At 46.4% G+C, this 26,023-nt stretch overlaps 1 protein-coding gene across 4 annotated transcripts in view; it reads right to left on the bottom strand.

Annotated features, from left to right (window-relative positions):
• The window catches only part of ARHGEF2 (Rho/Rac guanine nucleotide exchange factor 2), a 126,464-nt gene that overhangs the window by 27,591 nt on the left and 72,850 nt on the right, over window positions 1–26,023 (bottom strand). For all 4 annotated transcript variants that reach the window (XM_070950458.1, XM_070950459.1, XM_070950457.1 and 1 more), the window contains exons 3-6: window positions 10,705–10,772; window positions 9,368–9,431; window positions 6,907–7,036; window positions 4,697–4,806 (exon numbers count right to left, since the gene is read on the bottom strand). In XM_070950458.1, coding sequence (XP_070806559.1) covers window positions 4,697–4,806; window positions 6,907–7,036; window positions 9,368–9,431; window positions 10,705–10,772 — 372 coding nt within the window. The remainder of the gene's footprint in view (window positions 1–4,696; window positions 4,807–6,906; window positions 7,037–9,367; window positions 9,432–10,704; window positions 10,773–26,023) is intronic.

Below are 26,023 nucleotides of genomic sequence, written 5' to 3' on the forward strand. Positions count from 1 at the left end.
CAAAAGCAGAGACATCACCCGGCCAACAAAAGTGCGTATAGTCAAGGCTCTGGTTTTCCAAGTTGCAATGGATGGCTGTGAAAGTTGGACCACAAGGAAGGCTGAGAAGGCCAAAGAATGGAGGCCTTTGAACTCTGGTGCTGGAGAAGACTCCTGCGAGCCCCTTGGACTGCAAGGCCATCCAACCGGTCAGTCCTAGAGGAGATCGACCCTGACTGCTCTCTAGAAGGCCAGATCCTGAAGAGGAAACTCAAATCCTTTGGCCACCTAATGAGAAGGAAGGAAGGACTCCCTGGAGAAGAGCCGAATGCTGGGAACGATGGAGGGCAAAAGAAGAAGAAGGGGACGGCAGAGACCGAGGTGGCTGGATGGAAATCACTGAAGCAGTCGGCGTGAGCTTAAATGGACTCCTGAGGATGGTAGAGGACAGGAAGTCTTGGAGGAATGTTGTCCATGGGGTCGCAATGGGTCAGACACGACTTCGCAACTAACAACAACACACCTGTGTGGAGTTTGAGCTCACTACTTTATTATTTTCTGCCTATAATACAGGAATCTCCCTAGTGGCAGCCTTCTCTTGAGAACAAAAAGGCTCCATGGAACTTAGGTGGGAGTTGATCCCAGTCGTTTTGTAGTTGCGCAGTGGCTTCAGACTAGTTCCCCGCTTGATCCCTCCTCCCTGCAGGCTGGGAGCTTCCCAACAATGTCAACTTTTCTAACCCCTCCCCTCCTCCATCAGATGCCCCTGGCTGTCTGGGTACTTGGTTTTGGGTCCAAGACACTCCAGATTTCAAGGAAAAGCCACAAGGATACTCTGGCTCTGCCATTTTTTCCCTCCTCGTCCCGGAGGTCTCTGATCCTAAGCTGCATGAATAGCCAACTCAGCGGATGAAAGAAAACAACCAAGAATCGGAGACAGCCGTGTGTCTGCCTCAGTTACGTCAACGAGGAAATATTCTATTTCTGCATTTCTGGAGGAGGTGCAGAGCGATTGGCAGGGAGGGGGCTGAAAGTCTGCAGAAGATCATTGAGATCGGGTTGATCCTTCAGTCGATGGTAGGGTGGCCTGTAGATTATTGATTAGCGTGATCACCTATGATCCATGCTAAGAATCTTGTCGAGATTGGAAGGCAGGCTGAGCAAAACAGAGATGATTGATGGCCTTGGAGGCTGAATCTTGCAAGGAGGGATTGTGGGAACCAGGAATGAGTGGATGTGAGAAAAGACCATATGGTGAATCATGGCAGCATTTGCTACGTACAGGTACAAGTAGTCCTCGACTTACAACAGCTCATTTAGTGACCGTTCAAAGTTACAATGGCACTGAAAAATGTGCCTCTCCTTAATCGTGTCATCAAAATTCAGATGCTTGGCAACTGGTTCATATTTATGACCGTTGCCGTGCTCCCAATGTCACGTGATCCGTTTTGCGACCTTCTGACAAGCAAAGTCAAGGGGGAAGGCAGATTCACTTAACAACCGGGTTGCTCACTTATCAACCACAGTGATTCACTTAAACCAAGGTGGTAAGAAAAGGCGTAAAATGGGGCAAAACTAACTCTCTTAACAAGTGTCTCACTTAACAACAAAAAAATTGGGGCTCCGTTGTGGTCGTTAAGTCGAGGGCTACCTGTATGTGCTAGTGGGCACTGGAGGGGAGAATGAGGCTGATTTAGGCAAGGGGGAGGCATCGAAGGCGTAAAATGGGGCAAAGCACACTTAACAACTGTCTCACTTAACAACAGGCATTTGGGGCTCCATTGTGGTCGTAAGTCGAGGACTACCTGTATTGGGAATGTAAGAGCAGTTGGGCAGTGATGGCTTAGACAGAGAGAGGACCCAGCAAAGGTTGGGCAACCTTCGCTTAGGGATGTTCTGAGCAAAGGGCCCTTCTAAATCTAGGATCCTAAGCTACTGAAATTAAAAATGAAATAAGCAAACGAGATTTTCAACGTGCTACGTTTCTATAGATACCACCTCTGCCACCTTCTATTTTTTCCCCACAGCCCTTCCCTAGGAAACCTGCCAAATCCTTTTTGCTGCAATATTGCTCTGCATTAGTATCTATTCATCATAGATACAAACCTGAACAGGCTTTCCAAATTCCCTCGAAGACAGAAAAGAAAAGTTCCAAACCATCGGATTAGATGAATGGCTTGAAAGCAGCAGGAGGAAATTAAAAGAGAGGCCATTGTGGAGTTCTTTGTCAAAGAAACGCAGTTATAGGAATAATCCCAGGGTTGGAAAAACTGAATAAAGAAGCAAAGGTGTGATATGGATGCATAGAAAGTTGATGGAATTATGAGCTTGCCACACCAGCTATGGAGATTCTCAGTCATACAAGTCATGGCTGTTCCAAAGGTTAACTTTTCTCCAGCCCCTCCCCAAAGAGGCAACTGGACTTTCTGATTTTTTTTTTTTAATTTGATTTATATGCTGCCCTTCTCCGGAGACTCAGGGCGGCTTACAACGTGCTCAGCAATAGCCTTCATCCTTTTGTATATTTATACAAAGTCAGTTTATTGCCCCCACAACTGGGTCCTCAATTTACCTACCTTAGAAAGGATGGAAGGCTGAGTCAACCTTGAGCCTTGGCGAGATTCGAACCTGCAGTAATTGCAGGCAGCTGGTCTTAATAACAGGGTGCTTTAGACCACTGTACCAAGGCTTTAATCGACATTAAGGCTTCTGTCTTCCTTAATGTGTACTGCGCAGTCCAGGAAGGTTAGACTCTTTTCCTTAACATCCTCCCGTGTGAATTTGATGTACCTGTCCACAGAGTTGATGTCAGGGTTCCTCAAAGCTAATTTTTATTTAGAGATGTCATATTGGCACATCTGGGAATAAAAATTAGCTTTGAGGAAACGCAAGCGGTGTTTGAGGTGTTGTGACCCAGGCCCGAGTAAGTAGTAGGAAAATCAGTCCGTGAAAAAAAAAAAAAAAACTTTATTCGAACAGCTGAGAATTACTTCATTCCCAGCGTCGTTCAACTAAATTAAAGCAAATTCCTCCCAACACAAATTCCTCAGTCCTATCTCAAACCTTGGTCCAATTAGGCAAACTGCCAAAGGCCTTTCTTGGCAAACGTTCAGAAGTCACAGATACAAAAATAAATGCAAGGCGTAGACGAAGAAGAAGAAGCAGCTACCATTTTTTAAATTTTAAGCCTTATGGGAGGGGCCAATCATCTCTTGGCCCTACTCCCGAGTTGTCCTCTTTGCTTGAGCTGCTCTTGCCTTCTGGCAGCTCTTCTCAGACTGGGTGACTTTGGGCCAATCACCAGGAGACTATGAGTTCTAGTTCTGCCTTAAGTATGAAAACCAGATGGGTGACTTTGGGCCAATTACCAGGAGATAGTGAGTTCTAGTCCTGCCTTAGCCCAGTTACTCTCTCTCAGCCCAACTCACCTCATGTGGGGAAAATGGGAGGAGGGAAGAAGAGGGAAGAGAAAATGGGAGGAGGGAAGAGGAGAAGATGGTATGTCTACCATTTTGAGTTACTTATAAAGTAATAAAAATGGGATAAGCAATGAATGAATGAATGAATGAATGAATGAATGAATGAATGAATGAATGAATGAATGGAGTGACTGTTTGAGGAACAAGGAGAATTCGCTGAACCTGAGCTGGAAAAGTTCGCCCCCAAAGAGAAGTTCCTACTTTCCTGGAGCCTTCTGGAAGCTTTTAAAATTTTGGAGATCTGGAAAAAGCCTTTGGGCCTTGAATGCTGTAACACTAGGAATATTCTCTTAATTGTAATTGCTATTCTATTTTTTGTAATGCTGCATTTCTGCTACTGTAGGCCCATTCTGATGGCAACAATTGCAGCTTTTGGACACTGCTTAAAGCAACCTCAGAAGAGGCTTATAAACGCACAAATAAATAAAAGGCAGATTCCCATCGTATCTTTGGAAGGTTCCTCCCCCCTACCAAAAAGGGACCAGAAAGATTCTGGCAATTCAGGCAAAGGCAGGGCATCCTTCTGTTTGGGATGCTTTCATTGGGCTTCCTGCATTGATCAGATAGATGGTGGACCAGATAGATGGCCTCAACTGACCTTTCCAATTTTAGGATTTCACCTGTTTTCCTCTAGCGCAGGTGTCAGCAACCTACAGCTCCCGAGCCGCATGTGGCTCTTTGGGCCCTCTGCTGTGGCTCCGTCGGGTGATCCCACCACTGGCTGCCACCCCCCCTCCTCGCCCTCCCCTCCCAGTCACTCCTCGCCTGGCCTGAGAAGTTAAGGACGACGGCAGGGGATGGAGAAGTGGCCGGCGCAGAGACAGAGAGATACAGAGAGAGAGGTGGGAAGGAAGGGAGAGAGAGAGAGAGATGTCAAAAGAGTTTTGTGGTTCCCAGTGTTTTTAACAACCGGTTCTCTGTCCTAATGACTGGCTGGGTAGGCGTGGCTAGGGGTGTATGTCATGTGACTGGTAGAAGTGAGTGACGTCGAGTTGGCCACGCCCACCCAGGTTTTGTGGCTCCTGGTGTTTTCTTTTCTGTGGGAAACGGGTCCAAATGGCTCTTTTGAGTTTTTAAGGCTGCAGAACCCTGCTCTAGCATGAAGAAAAGAAAAAAAAAAAAAAAGAATCCAGATTGACACCTCCGGCATTTTCCGAACTATTCCCGTGAATGCCCTTGAAGTGCATGGCAAATGAACACAATCTGAATTTGTGTATCTTGAACCCTCCTTTTCTCACCTTCATCAATCAGGGACTCTACGGACAAGGTGCGGTTGCGCATGTTCAGGGAGTCGGTGGACTGAGAGAGGATCCTCCGGATGCCTAGCGGTGATTCGTCGTTGAATGTCCTGAAAAGGAAAGCAAAATTCGTGACCGTCATTGCTAGAAACATCTTTTCGAGGTGCGGTGGACAAAACTTCGATCCTCTCCAGCCAACCGGCAGATGTTCTGGAGGACACCAGTTGGAGGTGGAGCTATACAGATTAACAGATGAGTTGGAAGGGATCTTTTAGGTCATCTAGTCCAACCTCACACCCAAGCAGGAGACTCTACACCCGTGATGAGGAACCTATGGCACATGTGCCCGAAGTGGCACGTGGAGCCATGTCGCCTGGCATGGGTGGCGTTGTCCATTCCTCTTCTGGGTTTTTGGTGCATATGCGCGCATGACGATCAGCTGGCTTTCGTGCATGCAACAGTGCTGGAAACTAGAAGAGCTGGTCTCCCGTTTTCCGGCGTAGGCATGCACGGCGGCCAGCTGATTGTCGTGTGAGCATGCATGCCAGTAACCGGAAGACTACCTGGCCAGTGCGCATGCATGCGCCAGAAACTGGAAGTTCATTTCCTGGTGCGCGCATGCCCCCTGGGCAGCTCCTCTTCCCTGTTGCGTGTGCACACACGCTCCCTTTCCAGCACTTGGTGCTGAAAAGGTTTGCCATCACTGCCCTACACCCGTTCTGACAAATGGCAGTCCAGTCTCTTCTTGAAAACCTCCAGTGATGAAGCTTCCACAACTTCCGAAGGCAACTTCTGTTCTATTGGTTGATGGTTCTCAACTGTCAGAAAATTTCTCCTTATTTCCAGGTTGAATCTCTCCTTGGTCAGTTTCCATCCATTCTTCCTTGTCTTGCCTTCAGGGGCTTTGGAAAATAGTTTGACCCCCTTCCTCCTCTCTGTGGCAGCCCCTCAAATATTGGAAGATGCTGTCCTGTCTCCCCTGGTCCTTCTCTTCACTAGACTAGCCAGGCCCAGTTCCTGCAACCGTTCTTCGTATGGTTTAGTCTCCAGTCCCTGCATCCCAACAGAATAACAGAGTTGGGAGGGACCCTGGAGATCTTCTAGTCCAAACTCCTGCTCAAGCAAGAGATCCTACACCATTCTGGACAAATGGCTGTCCAATCTCTTCTTGAAAGCCTCCAGTGATGGAGCACCCACAATTTCTGGAGGGAAGCTGTTCCACTGGTTAAGTGTCCTCACTGTCAGAAAATTTCTCCCTTATTTCCAGGTTGAATCTCTCCTTGGTCAGTTTCCATCCATTGTTCCTTATCTGGCCTTCAGGTGCTTTGGAAAATAGCTTGACCCCCTCCTCTTTGTGGCAGCCCCTCCAATACTGGAAGATGCTATCATGTCACCCCTAGGCTAGCCATACCTAAATCCTGCAACCGCTCATGTTTTCATCTGCAGGCCTTTAATTATCTTAATTGCTCTTCTTTGTTCTTTTTCCAAAGACTCAATATTTTTTTTTCTTTTTGTAATGTGACCAAAAACTGGATGCAGTATTCCAGGAGTGGCCTTATTAAGGCTTTGTAAAATGGTACTAATACTTCACGTTGCATCTGTTAATGCAACCGAGGATTGGATTGGAGGATTAGTTTATTTATTTATTGGTTCGATTTATATGCCGCCCTTCTCTGGAGACTCAGGGCGGCTTACAATACGTTAAGCAATAGCCTTCATATTTTTGTATATACCTGCTTAGTAGGGCTTTCGGGCCCCCCCAAGCGGTGTTTTTTTTTTTTTTTATACAAAGTCAGTTTATTGCCCCCACAATCTGGGTCCTCATTTTACCTACCTCGGAAGGATGGAAGGCTGAGTCAACCTTGAGCCTGGTGAGATTCGAACTTGCAGTAATTGCAGGCAGCTGGTGCTAGTTAACAGCACTTTAGTCTGCTGCGCCACCAAGGCTCAATATAGATTGGATCTTTCTTTGATAAGCTTCCAGTTGTTACTTCTTGTCCTGCCCTCAGGTGCCTTGGAGAATAAGTTGACCCTCTCTTCTCCGTGACAGCCCCATAAATATTCGTATACTGCTATGATGTCACTCCTAGTCCTTCTGTTTGTTAGGCTAGACACACTCAGTTCCTACAACTTCCAGAGCAGTCTATAGACGTGTTTTCCTTGAATTTCATAGATAAACCATCTTTTTTTTTTTTTTTAAATTAACTTACCCTGCAATGTTTGTAGTGGAGACACTTTTGGAAAGCGACAAGGTGGGGCGGCCTCTGCGGGATCCCAGCAAGGTGTGCCGAAAACTCTCTGATGGGTAAATGGCAGAATTGGGACGCTCCCTTGTGATGGCTAAAAAATAATATGGACAGACATTCAGTGAGGGTTAGATACAGGGGTCTCCAGCCTTGGCAACTTTAAGCCTGGCGGACTTCAACTCCCAGAATTCCCCATCCAACAAGTCAAAGCTGGGTGGGGAATTCTGGGAGTTGAAGTCCGCCAGGCTTAAAGTTGCCAAGGCTGGAGACCCCATTTTGCATTTTTCTTTCTCTCTCCCCCCTCCCCATTTTTTATTTGTTTTATTTATATAACATTCAATTTCCATCAAACAGTGTGTCATCTGAGTACGGTTATTTTTAAACAATCATAATCCACATATTTGTTTTAGTATTCAGAGTCATCATCATCTAATAATATAATAACGATACTTAACATCATCTTCTTTAACAACTCTCCACATTAACATTTCCTCTTTTTACATCTCCTCCTTTCTAACTTCTGTTTCTATTGTCTAGCCATTGATAGAATATTTCCCATATCAAAAAATACTCAGTTTCTTCTTTAGCCTTAATAGTGAGTGTTAATCTATCCATTTCTGCAATTCTAATGCTAATTTACCCCAAAATAAGACATCCTCTGATAATAAGCCCAATTGGGCTTTTGAGCGCATGGCAATAAGGCCAAGCACTTATTTCAGGGTTCAAAAAAATATAAGGCAGGGTCTTATTTTTGGGGAAACATGGTAATTATATTCCCCTCAGACGGAATCTCATCATTTTTCCATTGTTGTGCAAATACAATCCTAGTTGCAGTTAATATATGCAAGACCAGATATATAATCTTTTTATCATATTTTTCCAGCCCAACAAAAATATCTCTGGTTTCAAAGTTTATATGTTGCTTGGTCATTTTTTTCCAACCGAGTATGTATTTTCGTCCAATATTTTTTAGCTTTTTGGGCACTTCCACCACATATGATAATATGAACCAGGCGATTGAGTACACTTCCAACATTTAGCAGATCTCTCTTTATACATTTTTGCCAATCTTGCTGGTGCAAAATGCCATCTATAAAACATTTTATACAAATTTTCCTTATATGCAGGCCATTTCGCATTTTTCAAGCTGGGGAAAAAAAATACTCTGGATAGCCATTAAGAAAAGTTCTGTGGCTCAAGGAAACCTAGAACCCTTCTCCCACTCTGGAACCAAGCAGAAGAACCCTAAAGATGTGGTTAAAAAAGGAAAGGCAGTTTGATATTCAAGAGTTGTCAAGGTATCTCGAGAGCTGATGAGAAGGGAATTCAAGGCCCAATTTTCCATTTTTGAAAAAGGATGCAAGTTCAAGAATGTAAATCAAGCCCCATTCTCATTCTTTGTGTGTATTATATTTCTAACTTTTAAAATGATGCTTTATATTCCATCCTTCCTGTGTTGGTCTATGACCATGATAAAGATTTGATGTACAGGTGGTCCTCGACTTACAACAGTGACCGTTCATAGTTACAACAGTACTGAAAAAAAGGACATGACCATTTTTCACACTTACGACCATTGCAGCATCCCCCCCGTGATTTACATTCGGATGCTTGACAACGGACTCACATTTATGACGGTCGCAGTGTCCCGGGGTCATGTGAGATTCCCTTTTGAGAAACTTCTGACAAGGAAAGTCAACGGGGAAGCCGGGTTCACTTAACAACGGTGCGACTAATTTGACAACTGTAGGGGTTCACTTAACAGAATTGGCGAGAAAAGTCGTACAAATGGGGCTGTAAAAACTCACTTCGCTACAAATATAAGTGAATTTTTAACTTGCTTGGCTTACTTTGCTTACTCTCCCTTAGCAACATACTTTGGGCTCAGTTGGGGCCATAAATTGAGGACTACCTGTATAACAATCAGTATAAGACACTAGAGGGACTATAAGTATAAGACTATAAGTATAAAACTAAGACGCTAGAGGGACGTGGTGGCTCAGCGGCTAAGACGCTGAGCTTGTCGATCGAAAGGTCAGCAGTCCGGCGGTTCGAATCCCTAGTGCCGCGTAACGGGCTGAGCTCCCGTGACTTGTCCCACCTCCTGCCAACCTAGCAGTTCGAAAGCAGGTAAAAAATGCAAATAGAAAAATAGGGACCAACTTTGGTGGGAAGGGAACAGCGTTTTCCGTGCGCCTTTGGCATTGAGTCATGCCGGCCACATGACCACGGAGACATCTTCAGACAGCGCTGGCTCTTCGGCTTTGAAACGGAGATGAGAAGCGCCCCCTAGAGTCAGGAACGACTAGCACATATGTACAAGGGGAACCTTTACCTTTACCTTTTTACCAAAGAGAGGAAACTGCCCCCTGCCCTCTGTGACTCCGCTGGATTTGCAAGCAGGCGATTCCCAGCCCACACTCACTTTTATTCCTGAGGGACACCGTCTGCAACGCCGAAGTGTTCTTTAGCAACGCGGCCTTTTGCTGCTGCAGGGGACGGCAAGAGAAGGAAGAAAGGAGAAATCAAAAAAAAAAAGGCAGCAAGGTGACAAAAGTCAGATCGAGAAGCTTGGAAATCCCTCGTTTTTCGTGAAAAAGGGCCCATTTTCGGCCTCCCAAACCCTTTGCGCATCCCATTTTTGCAAAAAACGGGCCTGTTTTTTTTCTTGTTTTCCTCTCCGAAAACTTGGTGTGTCTTATACTCCGGTGCGTCTTATTATTATATTATTATATTATAGACCAAAAAATATGGTAAATAGTCAATCGATCAATATTAGGAAGAGAAACAGCCCTTCTTGAAATTTCTGTCTGACAGAGTGCTTTTATAAATTATTAACTGTTTAATAGATTAACAGCAGTGGTGGGTTTCGAAAGTTTTTACTATTGGTTCTGTGGGTGTGGCTTGGTGGGCGTGACGTGGCTTGGTAGGCGTGGCTTGGTGGGTGTGGCAGGGGAAGGATACTGCAAAATCTCCATTCCCTCCCCAATCCAGGGGAAGGTTACTGCAAAATCCCCTTTTCCTCCTGATCAGCTAGGACTTGGGAGGCAGAGAATAGATGGGGGCAGGGCCAGTCAGAATTTTTACTACCGGTTCTCCGAACTACTCAAAATTTCCGCTACCGGTTCTCCAGAACTGGTCAGAACCTGCTGAAACCCACCTCTGATTAACAGAGTTGGAAGGGACCTTGTAGGTCATCTAGTCCAACCCCCACCCCCTCCCAAGCAGGAGACCTTACACCATTTCTGATGATTGCAGTTTGGTCTCTTCTTGAAAGCTTCCAGTGATGAAGCTCCCACAACTTCTGAAGGCAACTTCTGTTCCACTGGTTGTAGAAATATTGTAGAATATTGTAGAAGCAAACTTTCTCAGGCTCAGCCTGTCTCTCTGCCCTCATTCCCCCTAGGTTCTCCGGAAGCTCCTGGACAGAGATTATCTTTTTTTTTTTTTAAAATATCTGGTGAATTACCAAATGAATCACCGAGCCTTTTCTCATCCTGGCACTCTCCAATGGTCAGCCGAGGAGAGGAGGCACCTACACTAAGGATGATCCAAAGAATGACGAAGTCCTTTTTGTGAAATTCCCATCTAGGCTGTGTGGTCTTTAGTTTTAGGGTCATTTTTCAAGCTTTTCCAAAGGGACTTGAAACTTGACAATGTTTTTAAAAAGCGAAGTTGAGTCCCCCACGGTCCAATCAGGACGAGGCAATGGGAAGGGCAGAGGGCAGTCTGCAAAGTTCTCCTTTTTCACTACCTGCTCACCTTTTGCTTGACTTTGGTGCAGTTGGGCAGGCTGTCTTTGCAACGGTTGTGTATGGTCACATTGCAGGCTGTGGAAAGGAAAAACAAAGGCAGTTTGAGAAAGGGACATCATTGCTTTAAGGGGGAAAAGAAAAAGTTAAGCATTAATGGGTTTTTCAGGCATCTGAAGCAAATATATAGAAATGTATAAAATTAAGGCTATTAGGATTAGAAAATATATTGTAATCAATCAAAAAAGGGACAATGAAGGAAATGAAACAATATGAGATAAATGGGGGGGAATTACAGTGGAAAGCAGACCACGAAGAAACGCTTGTTAAAAAGAGGATATATTTATATGTTGTATGTTATGTGTTTGTCATAATGTGTATTAATAAAACAATAAAACTTTAAAAAAAAGAGAGAGAAAGGGATATCAAAAGACAGACACAAACACACACACATACACACATTGGCACGCTTGACTGATCTCCTAAAGCTGAACTTCATCAGCAGGCGGGTGGGAGACCACCAGGAAATCCCAGGGCCATTGGTTACACTGGAAAATGTCTATGGAGATTTTTAGTCATCTCAAGTCGTGGTTGTCCCAAAGGTCTTTTTTTTTCCCCCCCCCAAGAGACAACTGGACTTTCTGGTTTTTCTTTGAAGATGTTTCGCTTCTCATCCAAGAAGCTTCTTCCGGCTCTGACTGGATGGTGGTCCTTCCATTTCCCTCCATCCTTCCACTGATCCTTCCATTCCCCACTATCCTAGCTGAAGAAGCTTCTTGGATGAAAAGAAAAAAAAAACAACAACCAGAAAGTCCAGTTGCCTTTTGGGAAAAAAAGCACCTTTGGGTTACACTGGAAAGGCAAATAAATAAATAAATAAATAAATAATGGTAGCAGATAAGGGCAAACCACTTCTATATTATGGCTGTATAGAGACGATTTGAAGGAGACGGTCTTTAGATATAAAAACCATAAATATCCCTTTCTCCCCCAAACAGATTGGCTTCCAGGACTACATACACATCTCGAGTTCAGTACAAAATGGAACCTGCATTTGTCCACCTGTTGCTGTTACACCTGACATTAGATCATGTTAGGCAGTGGTGGGATTCAATTTTTTTTACTACCGGTTCTGTGGGCGTGGCTTGGTGGGCGTGGCATGGCTTGGTGGGCATGGCAGGGGAAGGATACTGCAAAATCCCCATTTCCTCCCAATCAGCTGGGACACGGGAGGCAGAGAATAGATGGGGGTGGGGCCAGTCAGAATTTTTACTACTGGTTCTCCGAACTACTCAAAATTTCCGCTACCGGTTCTCCAGAACTGGTCAGAACCTGCTGAATACCCACCTCTGATGCTAGGTCATAGTTAGCATTTTTAGCTGATAGAATCACAGAGTTGGAAGGGACCTTGGAGGTCTTCCAGTCCAACCCCCTGCTTAGGCAGGAAAACCTATGCTACTTCAGACAAAAGGTTATCCAACATCTTAAAAACTTCCAGTGTTGGAGCATTCACAACTTCTGGAGGCAAGTTGTTCCACTGATTAATTTTCCTCACTGTCAGGAAACTTCTCCTTAGTTCTAGGTTGCTTCTCTCCTTGATTAGTTTCCATCCGTTGCTTCTGGTCCTACCCTACGTGTGAGCGTAGCGAGTGCACGCGCTCACAACCAGCGAACCTGTTGCTAAAGTGCACCTCTGGAAACAGCTGATCCACCTGCCAATCAGCTGCTCGTGCTTAATCAGGCTAATATACCTGTTCCAGGCTGTTGGCTAAGGATGCTAGCCAAATGGATGCTGGTAACTCTGCTATTCTATTCTATTCTATTCTATTCTATTCTATTCTATTCTATTCTATTCTATTCTATTCTATTCTATTCTATTCTATTCTACTCTACTCTACTCTACTCTACTCTACTCTGCTCTACTCTAGGTATCCTTTCTTTTATGTACACCGAGAGCCTATGCACCTAAGATAAATTCCTTGTGTGTCCAATCACACTTGGCCAATAAAGAATACTATTCTATTCTATTCTATTCTATTCTATTCTATTCTATTCTATTCTATTCTATTCTATTCTACTCTACTCTACTCTATTCTAATTGAATAATTTCTATTCTATTCTACTCTACTCTACTCTACTCTACTCTACTCTACTCTACTCTACTCTACTCTGTTTCTTTTCTTTTCTATTCTATTCTATTCTATTCTATTCTATTCTATTCTATTCTATTCTATTCTATTCTATTCTATTCTATTCTATTCTATTCTATTCTATTCTATTCTATTCTATCCTATCCTATCCTATCCTATCCTATCCTATCCTATCCTATCCTATCCTATCCTATCCTATCCTATCCTATCCTATCCTATCCTATCCTAAATCTGGTAGGCAGAATTTTTTTTTCTTATTTTCCTCCCCAAAAATTAAGGTGCGTCTTATACTCCGGTGCGTCTTACAGTCCGAAAAATACGGCAGATGTAAAGATCAGAAGTTGAAAGATGATTTTACTATGTGTGCTTAAATAATATTATTTAATATGGTTATTAGTATTGTCTATTAAAATATTGAATAATTAAATGATGAAGGATCATATACACGGTGGAGCAAATACTTAACACGTTAACAAAATTAATTTTTAATATTGATAATATCATTATAATTATGCGAGTATGATTAATGCAACTAATATTAGCAATATCATCACTGTTATTCTGTATCAAAACCAACGTTATGCAGATGCCACACTGTTCATATATTCAATACTTAAAAATTTTAAATATATATATTTTTAAAAAAGAAAAAAAAGAAGAAACGTGGCACCGTCACCAATTCAGTGACTCAAGAAAACGTCCCTCGAGAAACACAAGGCGGGGAGGAAGCGATCTGAACAGGAAGAGAGTTTGACTGGTCAACGCGGCATTTCCTGATTATGTCTGTCCTGGGAAAGGAAGGGAAGGGCAGAGCAGGAGGGGAGAGCTGCGGAGTTTTAAAGAAACAGATGCTTATGAATGTCGGTCTGTGCTGAGAGGGTGGGAGGGTTTGGGCCGAGGCTCAATTTCTCCACCAACCCTTTTCCCCCCGCTCTCAAAAGCCCCACATTGGTTGTAGCTGGCTTGCTAATAACAGATTTAACAGATGAACAGAGCGGGAAGGGACCTTGTAGGTCATCTAGTCCAACCTACCCACCCACCCACCTCCCCCCGCAACCAAGCAGGACACGCTACACCTGGAGAGAATAAACTGGAGAGAATCTCATGGAGGATGCCTCACAATCACGGAGACCTCCTGGTTCTCGTCCACAAGAACTCCTCGACTCCATGCCAGGAAAACAAAAAGGCCAGGCAGGCTCTGAAGAAACACACACACACACACACACTCTGACGTGTGGTCATTAAGCGAAATCCCGCTTCCCCCGTGGACACTGCTTGTCAGACGCCAAGCTGGGAAGGTTGCGAGTGGTTGCAATCCCACGATCCTGGGTGGGATGCTGCGACTGGTATAAATACAGGCTGGTTACTAAGGGCCCCGGATTTTGATCATGTGATGTTGGAGACATTCATTAAGTGTAAAGACCAGTTGTAAGTCACTTTTTTCAGTGCCATTATAACTTTGAACAGTCATTAAATGAATGGCTGTAAGTCAAAGGGGTCCTCTCCCCTCCCCCTCTCATTTTCCTTCTCTCCTCTCTCCTCCTTTCCTCTCCTCTCTCTTTTCTTCTCTCCTCTTCCCTCCTCTCCCCTCATTTTCTTTTTCTCCTCCTCCTCTCATTTGTCTAATCTTCTCTTTTTTCTCTTCTCTTCTCCCCCTCCCTTCACTTTCCTTCTCTTCACTTCTTCTCCCTCTCCCTTCATTTCCCATCTCTTCCCCTTCCCCTTCTGATTTCTCTTCTCCTCTTCTCCCCCCCTTAATTTTTCTTCTCTTCTCTTCTCTTCTCTTCTCTTCTCTTCTCTTCTCTTCTCTTCTCTTCTCTTCTCTTCTCTTCTCTTCTCTTCTCTCCTTTCCTCTCCTCTTTTCCCATCTCTCTTCTCTCCTCTTCCCTCCTCTCCCTTTTCTCCTCCTCCTCTCCTCTCATTCGTCTTCTCTTTTTCTCTTCTCTTTTCCTCCCCTCCTGTCCCCTTATTTTCCTTCTCTTCTCTTCCCCCTCTTATTTCTTTTCTCTTCTCCCCTCCCTTCTTTTTCCTTCTCTTGTCCTTCCCCCTCTCATTTCTCTTCTCTTCTTCTCCCCCTCCCTTCATTTTCCTTCTCTTCTCCTCCCCCCATTTTCCTTCTCTTCTCTTCTCTGCTCTCCTCTCCCCTGTCCCTGCCCTCCCCTCTCCTCTTCCCCTCCCCTCCTTCCCCTTTTGACTTCCTCTGAGATATTTTGATGACTATCCAGTCTATTCTCCAGCTCTGGATTTCCTGGTGATCCCCTGACTAACCTCAAACCATTTACTTAACTTTTAAGTTCAGCCAAAGCTGATGATGTGTTACCACCTAGCTGGGCTTAGTATCAATATTGGTGATTTTTAAACTTTTGTTAAGTTCTTGTAAATCTATTTAAAAGCTTACGACTAAACCTTATTCTCCTTCAAGGGGCCATTTTCAACAGATAAGTTGTTTTCAAAACCGAAGCTTTCGGAATCAGCAGCAGCAGCAAAAGCAAAAGTGTTTCGGAAAACCACATGGTAACAGCAGAAGAGGAAGCGACGTCATGTTCTCCTTGCAGAGGAAGAAAAGTTGAGATTGGGGAAGCCAATTCCCCATTATGGGGCAGAACTCCAAGCATTAAAAGGAAGTGAGAATGTCTTTGCAAAAAGCCCTACACGGTCAAATGCGTTTTTGCCACAGTGGCTTTAAGGCTGCCAGTCAGTGCACCAAAGTGCACCCTGAGGATATGAAATTCCCTGGTTACATCTCCCTTGCCTTGGCCACCAACTGAGTTAAACCAGATCTCCCTGAGCAATTCCATACTGCCAAGCCCTCCGCTCATCCTTGCGTTGACATAAAATTGTTTCTTTATTTGTAAGCTGCCCAAAGTCAGCTTATTGGGGAGATAGGTGGCATATACATTTAATAACAGCAATAGCAATGGCATTTTAGACTTATATACCGCTTCACAGTGCTTTACAGCCCTCTCTAAGCGGCTTACGGAGTCAGCGTCTTGCCCCCAACAATCTGGGTCTTCATTTTACCCACCTCGGAGAAATGGAAGGCTGAGTCAACCTTTAGGAAGAAGGAAGGAAGGAAAGAAGGAACGCAGGAAGGAAGGGAGGGAAGATAGCAATAGCACTTAGACCTATATACCGCTTCGTTGTGCTTCTAAGCGGTTTACAGAGTCAGCCTCTTGCCCCCAACAATCTGGGTCCTCGTTTTATCACATAAGGAATTTGTCTCTGGTGCATAAACTCTCCGTGTACATACAAACAAAAAGGTGATAAGTCATATCATAGATCATAGATGAGCCAGCCATGTGCAGGTACCGCCAAAAAAGCCAACACACTTCTAGGCTGCATCAACAGAGGGATAGAATCAAGATCACGTGAAGTGTTAATACCACTTTATAAGGCCACACTTGGAATATTGCATCCAGTTTTGGTCTCCACGATGTAAAAAAGACGTGGAGACTCTAGAAAGAGTGCAGAGAAGAGCAACAAAGAAGATGAGGGGACTGGAGGCTAAAACATATGAAGAACAGTTGCAGGAACTGGGTATGTCTAGTTTAATGAAAAGAAGGACTAGGGGTGACATGATAGCAGTCTTCCAATATCTCAGGGGCTGCCCCAAAGAAGAGGGAGTCAAGCTATTCTCCAAAGCCCCTGAGGGCAGGACAAGAAGCAATGGGTGGAAACTAATCAAGGAGAGAAGCAACCTAGAAATAAGGAGAAATTTCCTGACAGTGAGAACAATTAAGTTTTTAAGAAGATGTTGGATAACCCTTTGTCTGAAGTGGTGTAGGGTTTCCTGCCTAGGCAGGGGGTTGGACTAGAAGATCTCTAAGGCACCTTCCAACTGTTATTCTGTTCTGTTCTGTTCTGTTCCATTCTATTCTATTCTTACAATCTGTAATCATAAGATACAACAAGTGATAAATCATAGACACCAATAGGAGATGGTAGTAGGAAAGATAAGAAGATGAGAAGGCTAATACAAACACAGCCTTACTACATGGGTAAACATCTTTAGGCCTAAGACAGGGCTGTGGGAATTAAATGTTCAGCAAAGTGATGGCACAGGGGGAAAAACTATGTATGTGTCTAATTGCTTTGGCATGCAATGCCCTACAGCAGTATCCAGAGGGGAGAAGTTGAAACAGTTTATGTCCAGGATGTGAGGGGTCTGTAAATATTTTCTCAGACATGAGAGGAATTGTGCTGTTGACCCAGTTCTCACAACATACATAAGCTGCCCTCCCCTCCCCTTGTCCTGCCCCATCCTAGCTTGGCTGCATTAGCCCAGGGCGGGGAGGGGTGGGAATGGGGGCGGGCGGGAGGAGAGTGGCCTAGTTGCCAAAAGGCCAAGGCATTGGAGCAACAATAGCCAAGATGAAAACAGCACTTCGCACTAGGAGTAGCACTTACTATATACAGCTTCACAGTGCTTTACAGCCTTCTCTAAGCGGTTTACAGAGTCAGCCTCTTGCCCCCCAACAATCTGGCTCCTCATTTTACCCACCTCAGAAGGACGGAAGGCTGAGTCAACCTTGAGCCGGTCAGAATTGAACTCCTGGCAGTGAGCAATGAATTAGCCTCCAATACAAGAACTAGCCACAGCCAACTCATGGGGCCAACTCACTGCAGGACAACTCAACAACGACAAAGGTTGACTCAGCCTTCCATCCTTCCGAGGTGGCTATGGCTAATAACAGCACAAAATACGTATAGTATATACATATAACAAAAGTGTGTATAGTCAAGGCGATGGTTTTCCCAGTTGCAATGGATGGCGGTGAAAGTTGGACCATAAGGAAGGTTGAGAAGGCCAAAGAATGGAGGCCTTTGAACTCTGGTGCTGGAGAAGACTCCTGCGAGTCCCTTGGACTGCAAGGCCATCCAACCGGTCAGTCCTAGAGGAGATCAATCCTGGCTGCTCTCTAGAAGGCCAGATCCTGAAGAAGAAACTCAAATCCTTTGGCCACCTAATGAGAAGGAAGGACTCCCTGGAGAAGAGCCCAATGCTGGGAACGATGGAGGGCAAAAGAAGAAGATGGGGACGGCAGAGAAGGAGGTGGCTGGATGGAGTCACAGAAGCAGTCGGCGGGAGCTTAAATGGACTCCAGGGATGGTAGAGGACAGGAAGACCTGGAGGAACGTTGTCCATGGGGCCGCGATGGGTCGGACACGACTTCACAACTAACAACAATAACAATAACGGCACCTTTTGCAAAGGTATCGCTTATTTTCATGGGACTTTTCAATGGGGAAACCGAGGAGTTTTAAAGCTTGCTGGCTGCAGGATCTATTTTTCCAGCCACAGAGGCCTCCCCCACCTTCGAGAAAGGAAAGTTACAAGGCCGGGGAACTCCAAGCCAAGAACTGTCCCAGATAAGGGGCCAGGAGACAATGATACCATTCAGCCAGACGATGCCCCTTGCCTGGCTGCCAAGGCCCCCCGGGACACAAATGCAACTTTGCCGCCCACCCCAAGCCGGACTCCGTGATTAAACAAGGGGAAATCAGCCAAATCTGGCTTGAGACCAATGGGTGAAATAACAAGCAAGGGGAAGGGCACAGAGCCAGCCGTGGAGCTCTCGCAAGCCTCCCATAAGACCCAGTCCTGCACTTCGGATATTTCCAGGGGTGGGCTTCAAAAATTTTAGCAAGGGGTTCTCTGCTTGGTTGCTGGGTGGGCGTGGCTATGGTGGGCGTGGCCTAGTCGGTCTCCTGCACCACATTTTTGCCCTCCCCGTGCTCTGGAGGCTTTTTTGGAGCCTCCGGGAAGGTGAAAATGGCCTCCCCAGGCTCCGGAGGCCCTCTGGAGGCCGAACTTCCGGTAGGCCCGTTTTTCACTCTTCTCGAGCCTCCGTGCGCGCCCTGCACTTACCTGAATCCAAAATGGGCCGCATGGGGTCCCCTGGTTAGGGAGGGGCGGGGTGGGCGGGGGCAGCCAGGAGTGGGATTTAGGGGTTCTCTGAACTACACAGAATCTTAGCTAGAGGTTCTCCCAAAGTCCTGCGAACCCCGAGTGGCCCACCCCTGGATATTTCTCTTACAAAAAGGTGCCATATTGAGCCTTGTCTGGCGCATCACACACACAGATACAGGTAGTCCTCGACCTATGACCACAACTGAACCCCAAACTTCTGTTGCTAAGTGAGACGCTTCTTAAATGAGTTTTTTGCCCCATTTTACGACTTCTCTTGCCACCATTGCTAAGCGAATCGCCGCCACTGATAAGTTAGCAACCCGGTTGGTTAAGTGAATCCGGATGCTCCCGTGGACTTTGCTTGTTGGAAGGTCGCAAAAGGGGATCACGTGACACACACACACACACACACCGGGGACACTGTGATTGTCATAAATATGAGTTGGTTTCCAAACATCTGACCATGGAATGGGGAGACTGCCGATGGTCGTTAAGTGCGAAAAACCGGTCCTAAGTCACTTTTTTCTGGGATGTCGTAACTTTGAATGGTCACTAAATGAACTGTTGCAAGTCAAGGGCCAACTCTACACCTTTTGGGCCAAATATGAGAGGAAGGAGAGCCGTCTACAACAATGTCCCTTGAACATCTTTGGAATACAGTACTATCCCTCGCCATTGATATAATTTTAACACAGTTCAAATGTGAAAAAGGAAAACTGAGCATTGCCTCCACTATCCACAAGCAGGGTGAAGTAGGGTTAATTTGTCGTGTGCGTTGCAGCTCTGTATCTTTGACTTCAGCGTGTGGGCAAGTGTTTAAATTAAAACGCTTTGCAAAACGAACGTTTAATTTTGAATCCATTTCTTAAAAAAAAAAATCTGTGTAATAATATGCTAAGTCTGAATTCACACGTGGAGGTGGGCCTCAGCCTGCTGGTCTTCCAGCTGTTAAATTTCTGTTCTTTCTAAGCCCCAAACTTTCCTGACTTTGCAAACTGGCAAGGAAGGGAGATTGGATGTTCCACGCAAGTGGCCGACAAATGGAGCTGCAGGTGCACGCTTGCCGGCCGCTTGCACAAAACATGTGTGCACGCTGCTCATGCAAATGGAGTGTGTCGTTTGCGCTCATCCGCTGCTTGTGTAAGTGGGGATGTGTGAGTGTGCACACTCACCCATCACTTCCATGGCCCAGTTCCGAATGGCTCACGGCCCAATAAGTGGGCTGCAGCCTAGGGGTTGGGGACTCCTGTACTAAAGGCATAGGTTCCCCTCGCACATATGCGCTAGTCGTTCCCGACTCTAGGGGGCGGTGCTCATCTCCGTTTCAAAGCCGAGGAGCCAGCGCTGTCCGAAGACATCTCGGTGGTCATGTGGCCGGCATGACTCAACGCCAAAGGCGCACGGAAAACGCTGTTCCCTTCCCACCAAAGGGGGTCCCTATTTTTCTACTTGCATTTTTTACCTGCTTTCGAACTGCTAGGTTGGCAGAAGCTGGGACAAGTCACGGGAGCTCACCCCGTTAATGCAGCACCAGGGATTCGAACCGCTGAACTGCCGACCTTTCGATCGATAAGCTCAGCATCTTAGCCACTGAGCCACCGCTCACCTTTAATCTGTTGATTAATCCCTGAGCGCCTTTGCCACCGGGCACCTCAATCCTAGATTACTCCCTGGAGATCCATCCTTCCCAAATCCCGTCCACCCCGATTTATAACAAATCTCAACAGTGCTATCTTGCTTAGCAAAAAGCTGTTGCCATGTTGTTGCCGCTCACACAGAACAGGCAGCCTTCGCACACGGAGTTTAGGATTTGGAGATACACCCACACAGCTTCTCACACTCTTTCTCCCGCTTGAAGAGCTGAGACCAGGCATTGGAAGAGGCTTTGGGGGGGGGGCTCACGGTTGGCATAGAAGAGGCACTAATTTCAGAAAAGGCCCAGAGAAGAAAAATAAATGAGGACAAAGAACAAGAATGCCTATGATTCACAGAATCTTACTGATATTTATTGCATTTATACCCTTCGTTCTGAGTACTCAGTATAAAGGGAAGGCTTAGCAAAGAGCCCTATGGATAGGCTGGAGAGAGAGAAGGAGAGAGAGAAGAAGAGACAGGGAAAAATGAGAAAAAGAGAGGAGAGAGATAGAAGGAGAGGGAGGGAGAGAGAGAAGAAGAAGAGAGAGGAGGAGAAATAAGAGAGAGAGAGAGAGAGAAGGAGAGAGAGAGGGAGAGGGGGAGAGAGAGAGAGAAAAGGAAAGAAAGACAGGGAAATAGGAGAAAAAGAGAGGAGAGAGAGAAGGAGAGAGAGAAGGGGAAATAAGAGAGAGAGAGAGAAGGAGACAGGGAGAGAAAGAAGAAGAGGAGAGAGGAGGAGAAATAAGAAAGAGAGAGAGAAGGAGAGAGGGGGAGGGGGAGAGAGAGGAGAGAAAAGAAAAGACAGGGAAATAGGAGAAAAAGAGAGGAGAGAGAGAAGGAGAGAGAAGGAGAGAGAGAAGGTGAAATAAGAAAGAGTGGGAGAGAAGGAGACAAGGAGAGAGAGAAGAGGAGAGAGGAGGAGAAATAAGAAAGAGAGAGAGAGAATGAGAGAGAGAGGGGAGAGAGAGGGGAGAGAGAGAAAAGGAAAGAGGGAAATAGGAGAAAAAGAGAGAAGGAGAGAGAGAGAGCGAAATGAGAAAGAAAGAGAGAGGAGGAGACAGGGAGAGAGAGAGAGAAGGAGAGAGAGAGGGAGAGGGAGAGAGAGAGGAGAGAGAAGAGAAAGAAAGAAATATAGGGAAATAGGAGAAAAAGAGAGGAGAGAGAGAGAAGGAGAGAGAAGGAGAGAAAGAAAGGGAAATAAGAAAGAAAAAGAGAGGAGGAGATAGGGAGAGAGAGAAGAAGAGAGAGGAGGAGAAATAAGAAAGAGAGAGAGAGAGAGAAGGAGAGAGAGGGGGAGAGAGCTCCCAAATCATTCAAGACATTTCAGGACCAGCTGGAGATTTGAACCCGCATCTCTCTGGTCACACACAGCCCAACAGCTTTACTGTGACACCAGATGGGAAGAAGCCTCTCAGTGGGACGTACAAAGAGTGGCAAAGGGATGCTCTGCCTTGTCCCTGGAGGTATTTATCTCCCTCAACGTCTTGATCTGCTGGGGGAAGCTAAACGGATCGTTGTAAGCCGAGGACTACTTGTGATCACCTTTTACGTTGCAAAAAGCAAAACCTTTTGCTGGAGGAAGTACCCTGGCCCAAAAAAAAAAAAAAAACAAACAGATTTCCCCAGAGCAAAAACAAAAAAAACCTGGAAAATCCCTTTTAAGCAGAGCCAAGGAAGCGGCCCAACGGAAGGCATCTGAAATTAGTTTTCCAGCTTGTCCTGCCATCGGCACTGCAGACATGGGCCTGTAGGCAGCTCTGTTTGAAGGGCCCCTTCTGGAATCCATCAGAGAGGCAGCAGCCAAAGAAAAAAAAAAGCTAATACAATCCTCTGTTTTTCACCCTCCCGGAGGCTCAAGAAAAGCCTCCGGAGCCTGGGGAGGGCAAAAAACGCCCCCCCCACTCCCCGCCGTGATGCAGGAGGCCGACTAGGCCACGCCCACCGTGGTCACGTCCACCCAGCAACCGGGCAGAGAACCCCTTGCTAAAATCTTTGAAGCCCACCCCTGAGTTAAGGGTTACCTGCAGTCTCCAAGGAAGAAAAACAGTCAACACAAAGCAAAGAGACAGTATGTGATCAGGCTTGTTATCTTGGCTTATTTCTTAACAGCCGGCGTTAATCAGAGTTTCCGGCTGCTGAGTTGCTTACAAATGTCTTTTGGAGGACGGTGGGTGGGTGGGTGGGAAATAAATGCACTCTTTCATCCCAACTAGTAGAGGTGAGAGTGGATTTGAGGAGGGGGCCCTTCTATTCTGCCACCTTTTACTATATTAGACAATGTAGAATTGTCCTTCAAGTTTCTGGATTCTATAATCACCCAGGATTTGAGATGGGCACCTAACATTAGAACAGTGATGGTGAACCGGTGGCACACAAAGCCCTCTCTGCGGGCACGCATGCCGTCCCCAGCTGCTCTTCTGGTTTCCGGCACACACATGCGCACGGCCAGCTGGTCTTCGTGGGCGCCGGAGCACGGCCTGAAAAATGCCCCAAAAGTAGGCTGTTTTTCAGGCCATTTTTCGGGCTGTTTTCCAGGCCATTTTTAGGCTGTTTTGCGGGCCATTTTTAGGCTGTTTTCAGGCCATTTTTCAGCTGCTTTCAGGTTGTTTTTGGCCCAAAAAATGGCCTGAAAAAAGCCTGAAAACGGCCTGAAAACAGCCCAAAAAGGCCTGAAAACAGCCCGAAAAATAGCCTGAAAACAGCCCGAAAATGGCCCAAAAAATGGCCTGAAAACGGCGTGAAAACGGCCTGAAAACAGCCTGAAAATGGCCTGAAAACAGTGTGAAAACGGCCTGAAAACAGCCCGAAAACGGCCTGAAAACAGCCTGAAAAACAGCCCAAAAAACGGCCTAAAAACAGCCTGAAAATGGCCCAAAAAACGGCCTGAAAACAGCCCAAAAACGGCCTAAAAACAGCCTGAAAACAGCCTGAAAATGGCCCAAAAAACGGCCTGAAAACAGCCCAAAAAACGGCCTGAAAATGGCCTGAAAACGGCCTGAAAACAGCCCAAAAAGGCCTGAAAACGGCCCAAAAACGGCCTGAAAACAGTGTGAAAACGCCTGAAAACGGTCCGAAAACAGCTTGAAAATGGCCCCAAAAACGGCCTGAAAACAGCCCGAAAAACAGCCAAAAATGGTCAAAAAACAGACATGCACGTGCCGGCCAGCTGGTCTTTGGGTTTCCGGTGTTGCGGCGCGTGCACATGCCCACGTGTTCCGGTTGTGGCACTCAGTGCCGAAAAGGTTCGCCCTCACTGCATTAGAACCATGATTGAAAAGGCGCAACAACAAAGGATGTCCTTCCTGCGCCAACTCAGAAAGCTCAGGCCTCCCCAGGAGCTGCTGATCCAGTTCTAAAGAGGAACCGTTGAGACTGTCATTTGCACCTCTGTAACTGTCTGGTTTGGCACAGCAGCCAGACAGGAGAGGGACAGACTTCGACAGATAGTGAGGACTGGAGAAAAAAACAATTGCAACCAGCCTGCCTTCCACGGAGGACCTGTATACTGCATGGGTCAGGAGGAGGGCTGGGAAAATATCTATACAACACTCACATCCTGGACGTAAACTGTTTCAACTCTTCCCCTCTTCAGGTCTTCTGAAAAGAATAGTTAAGGGAATAATGGTTGTAGTGCTTAAAATCAGGGGTGGGCTTCAAAAATTTAAGCAAGGGGTTCTCTGCCTGATTGCTGGGTGGGCGTGGCCATGGTGGGCGTGGCCTAGTCCCGTGATGGCAAACCTATGACATGCGTGCCACAGGTGGCACGCAGAGCCATATCAGTGGGCACGCAAGCTCAGCATGCGCATGCTGGCCAGCTGATTTTCGGGCCTTCCGGTCCCACCAGAAGTCGGCAAACGGGCTGTTTCTAGCCTCCAGGTCTGGGGAGGCTGTTTTTGCCCTCCCCAGGCTCCTAGAAAGTCTCTGGAGCCTGGGGAAGGCAAAAAACAGGCCTACCGGGCCCACTGTGCCATCACGTGCCAAAAGCATGGAGGGAGGGTCGTGAGCACATGTGCGGGGTGGGTGGGACATATAGAATTATGGGTGTGGGCATGCACGTGCGTGACCCCGCCACCCCACTTTTGGCACGCGATGGCAAAAAGGTTAGCCATCACTGGCCTAGTAGGCCTCCTGCACCACAGTGGGGGGGGGGGGTTTGCCCTCCCCGGGCTCCGGAGGCTTTTCTTGAGCCTGCGGAAGGGCAAAAACAGCCTCCCCAGGCTCTGGAGGCCCTTCCCAAACTTCCAGTAGGCCCATTTTTCGTTCTCCTTGAGCCACTGCGTGCGCCCTGCACTTACCTGCATCCAAAACGGGCCGTGTGGGGATTCCTGGGAGGAGTGGGGCAAGGTGGGTGGGGCCAGCCAGGAGTGGGATTTGGGGGGTTCTCTGAACTGCACAGAATCTTAGCTAGAGGTTCTCCCAAACCCCTGCAAACCCCCAGCGGCCCACCCCTGCTTAAAATCCAGAAATAGGACTAAGGAAACTTAGGTTCGCCTCCTCTTTCAAAGCATGGAATGGAATTAGAAAGTATGGGGTTAGAAACCAGACTTTTAAGACAGCTGATGAGAGGCTACCTTTCAGCTTCTGGAAGCTTGGAGGGGCAGAGTGAGTGCCCCCATGGCAGCTGCCCAGGAGTTCTGCCCCTAATCACGGTCTTTGGGGCAGGGAAGAGAAGATAGAAGCAGAGATTTAAAAGATGTCAACCCCTCCCCCCCCCCAGGGCACGGATCAATCTAAATTGGCCTGCCGGCCACGAAGAGAAAGAGCATTTCGGACCCAAAGCATCAAATGGATTCAGTGGCAGCGTTTTTAAAATGCTTTCCCTTGAAGGTTTCCCCACCCATTCTCTCTTGGCCGGGGTTGCAAAAGCAAACTTGCTTTTGATTACTTGGAACTTGATTACTAGGAAACAGAGCCAAGGAAAAGTCACAACAAGTTGGTCTAGTCATCCAGTCGTCAGGTTCACATGTCCTCTAAACCAGGGGTCTCCAACCTTGGCAACTTTAAGCCTGGCGGACTTCAACTCCCAAAATTCCCCAGCCAACAAAGCTTAAAGTTGCCAAGGTTGGAGACCCCTGCTCTAAACAACAACAATAAGAAGAATTACAGAGTTGGAAGGGACCTTGTAGGTCATCTTGTCCAACCCCCTACCCTACATCATTTCTGACAGATGGCAGTCCAGTCTCTTCTTGAAAGCTTCCAGGGATGAAGCTCCCACAACTTCTGAAGGCAACTTCTGTTCCATGGGTGGATTGTTCTCACTGTCAGAAAATTCCTCCTTATTTCCAGGTTGAATCTCTCCTTGATCAGTTTCCATCCATTCTTCCTTGTCTGGCCTTCGGGGGCTTTTGAAAACAGCTTGACCCCCTTCCTCCTCTCTGGGGCAGCCCCTCAAATATTGAAAGATGGCTATCCTGTCTCCCACTGGTCCTTCTCTTCACTAGACTAGGCAGGCCCAGTTCCTGCAACCGTTCTTCGTATGTCAACCTATGGAAGATCCCTACATGCTAGGATTAGTGTCTCTCTCTAGTAGAAGGAGCCGAGCAGAAGCGTCCAGGCCTCGCTTACAAACAAACGTAACATTCAAAGCACCTCAAATTGCTGCAATGTTTGAGTTTCCCTCCTGAGCAAGAACC

This window comes from Pituophis catenifer, unplaced genomic scaffold (genome assembly GCF_029215685.1).
Source record: "Pituophis catenifer annectens isolate HBS135680 unplaced genomic scaffold, rPitCat1.0.hap2 SCAF_10, whole genome shotgun sequence".
NCBI lineage: Eukaryota > Metazoa > Chordata > Lepidosauria > Squamata > Colubridae > Pituophis > Pituophis catenifer.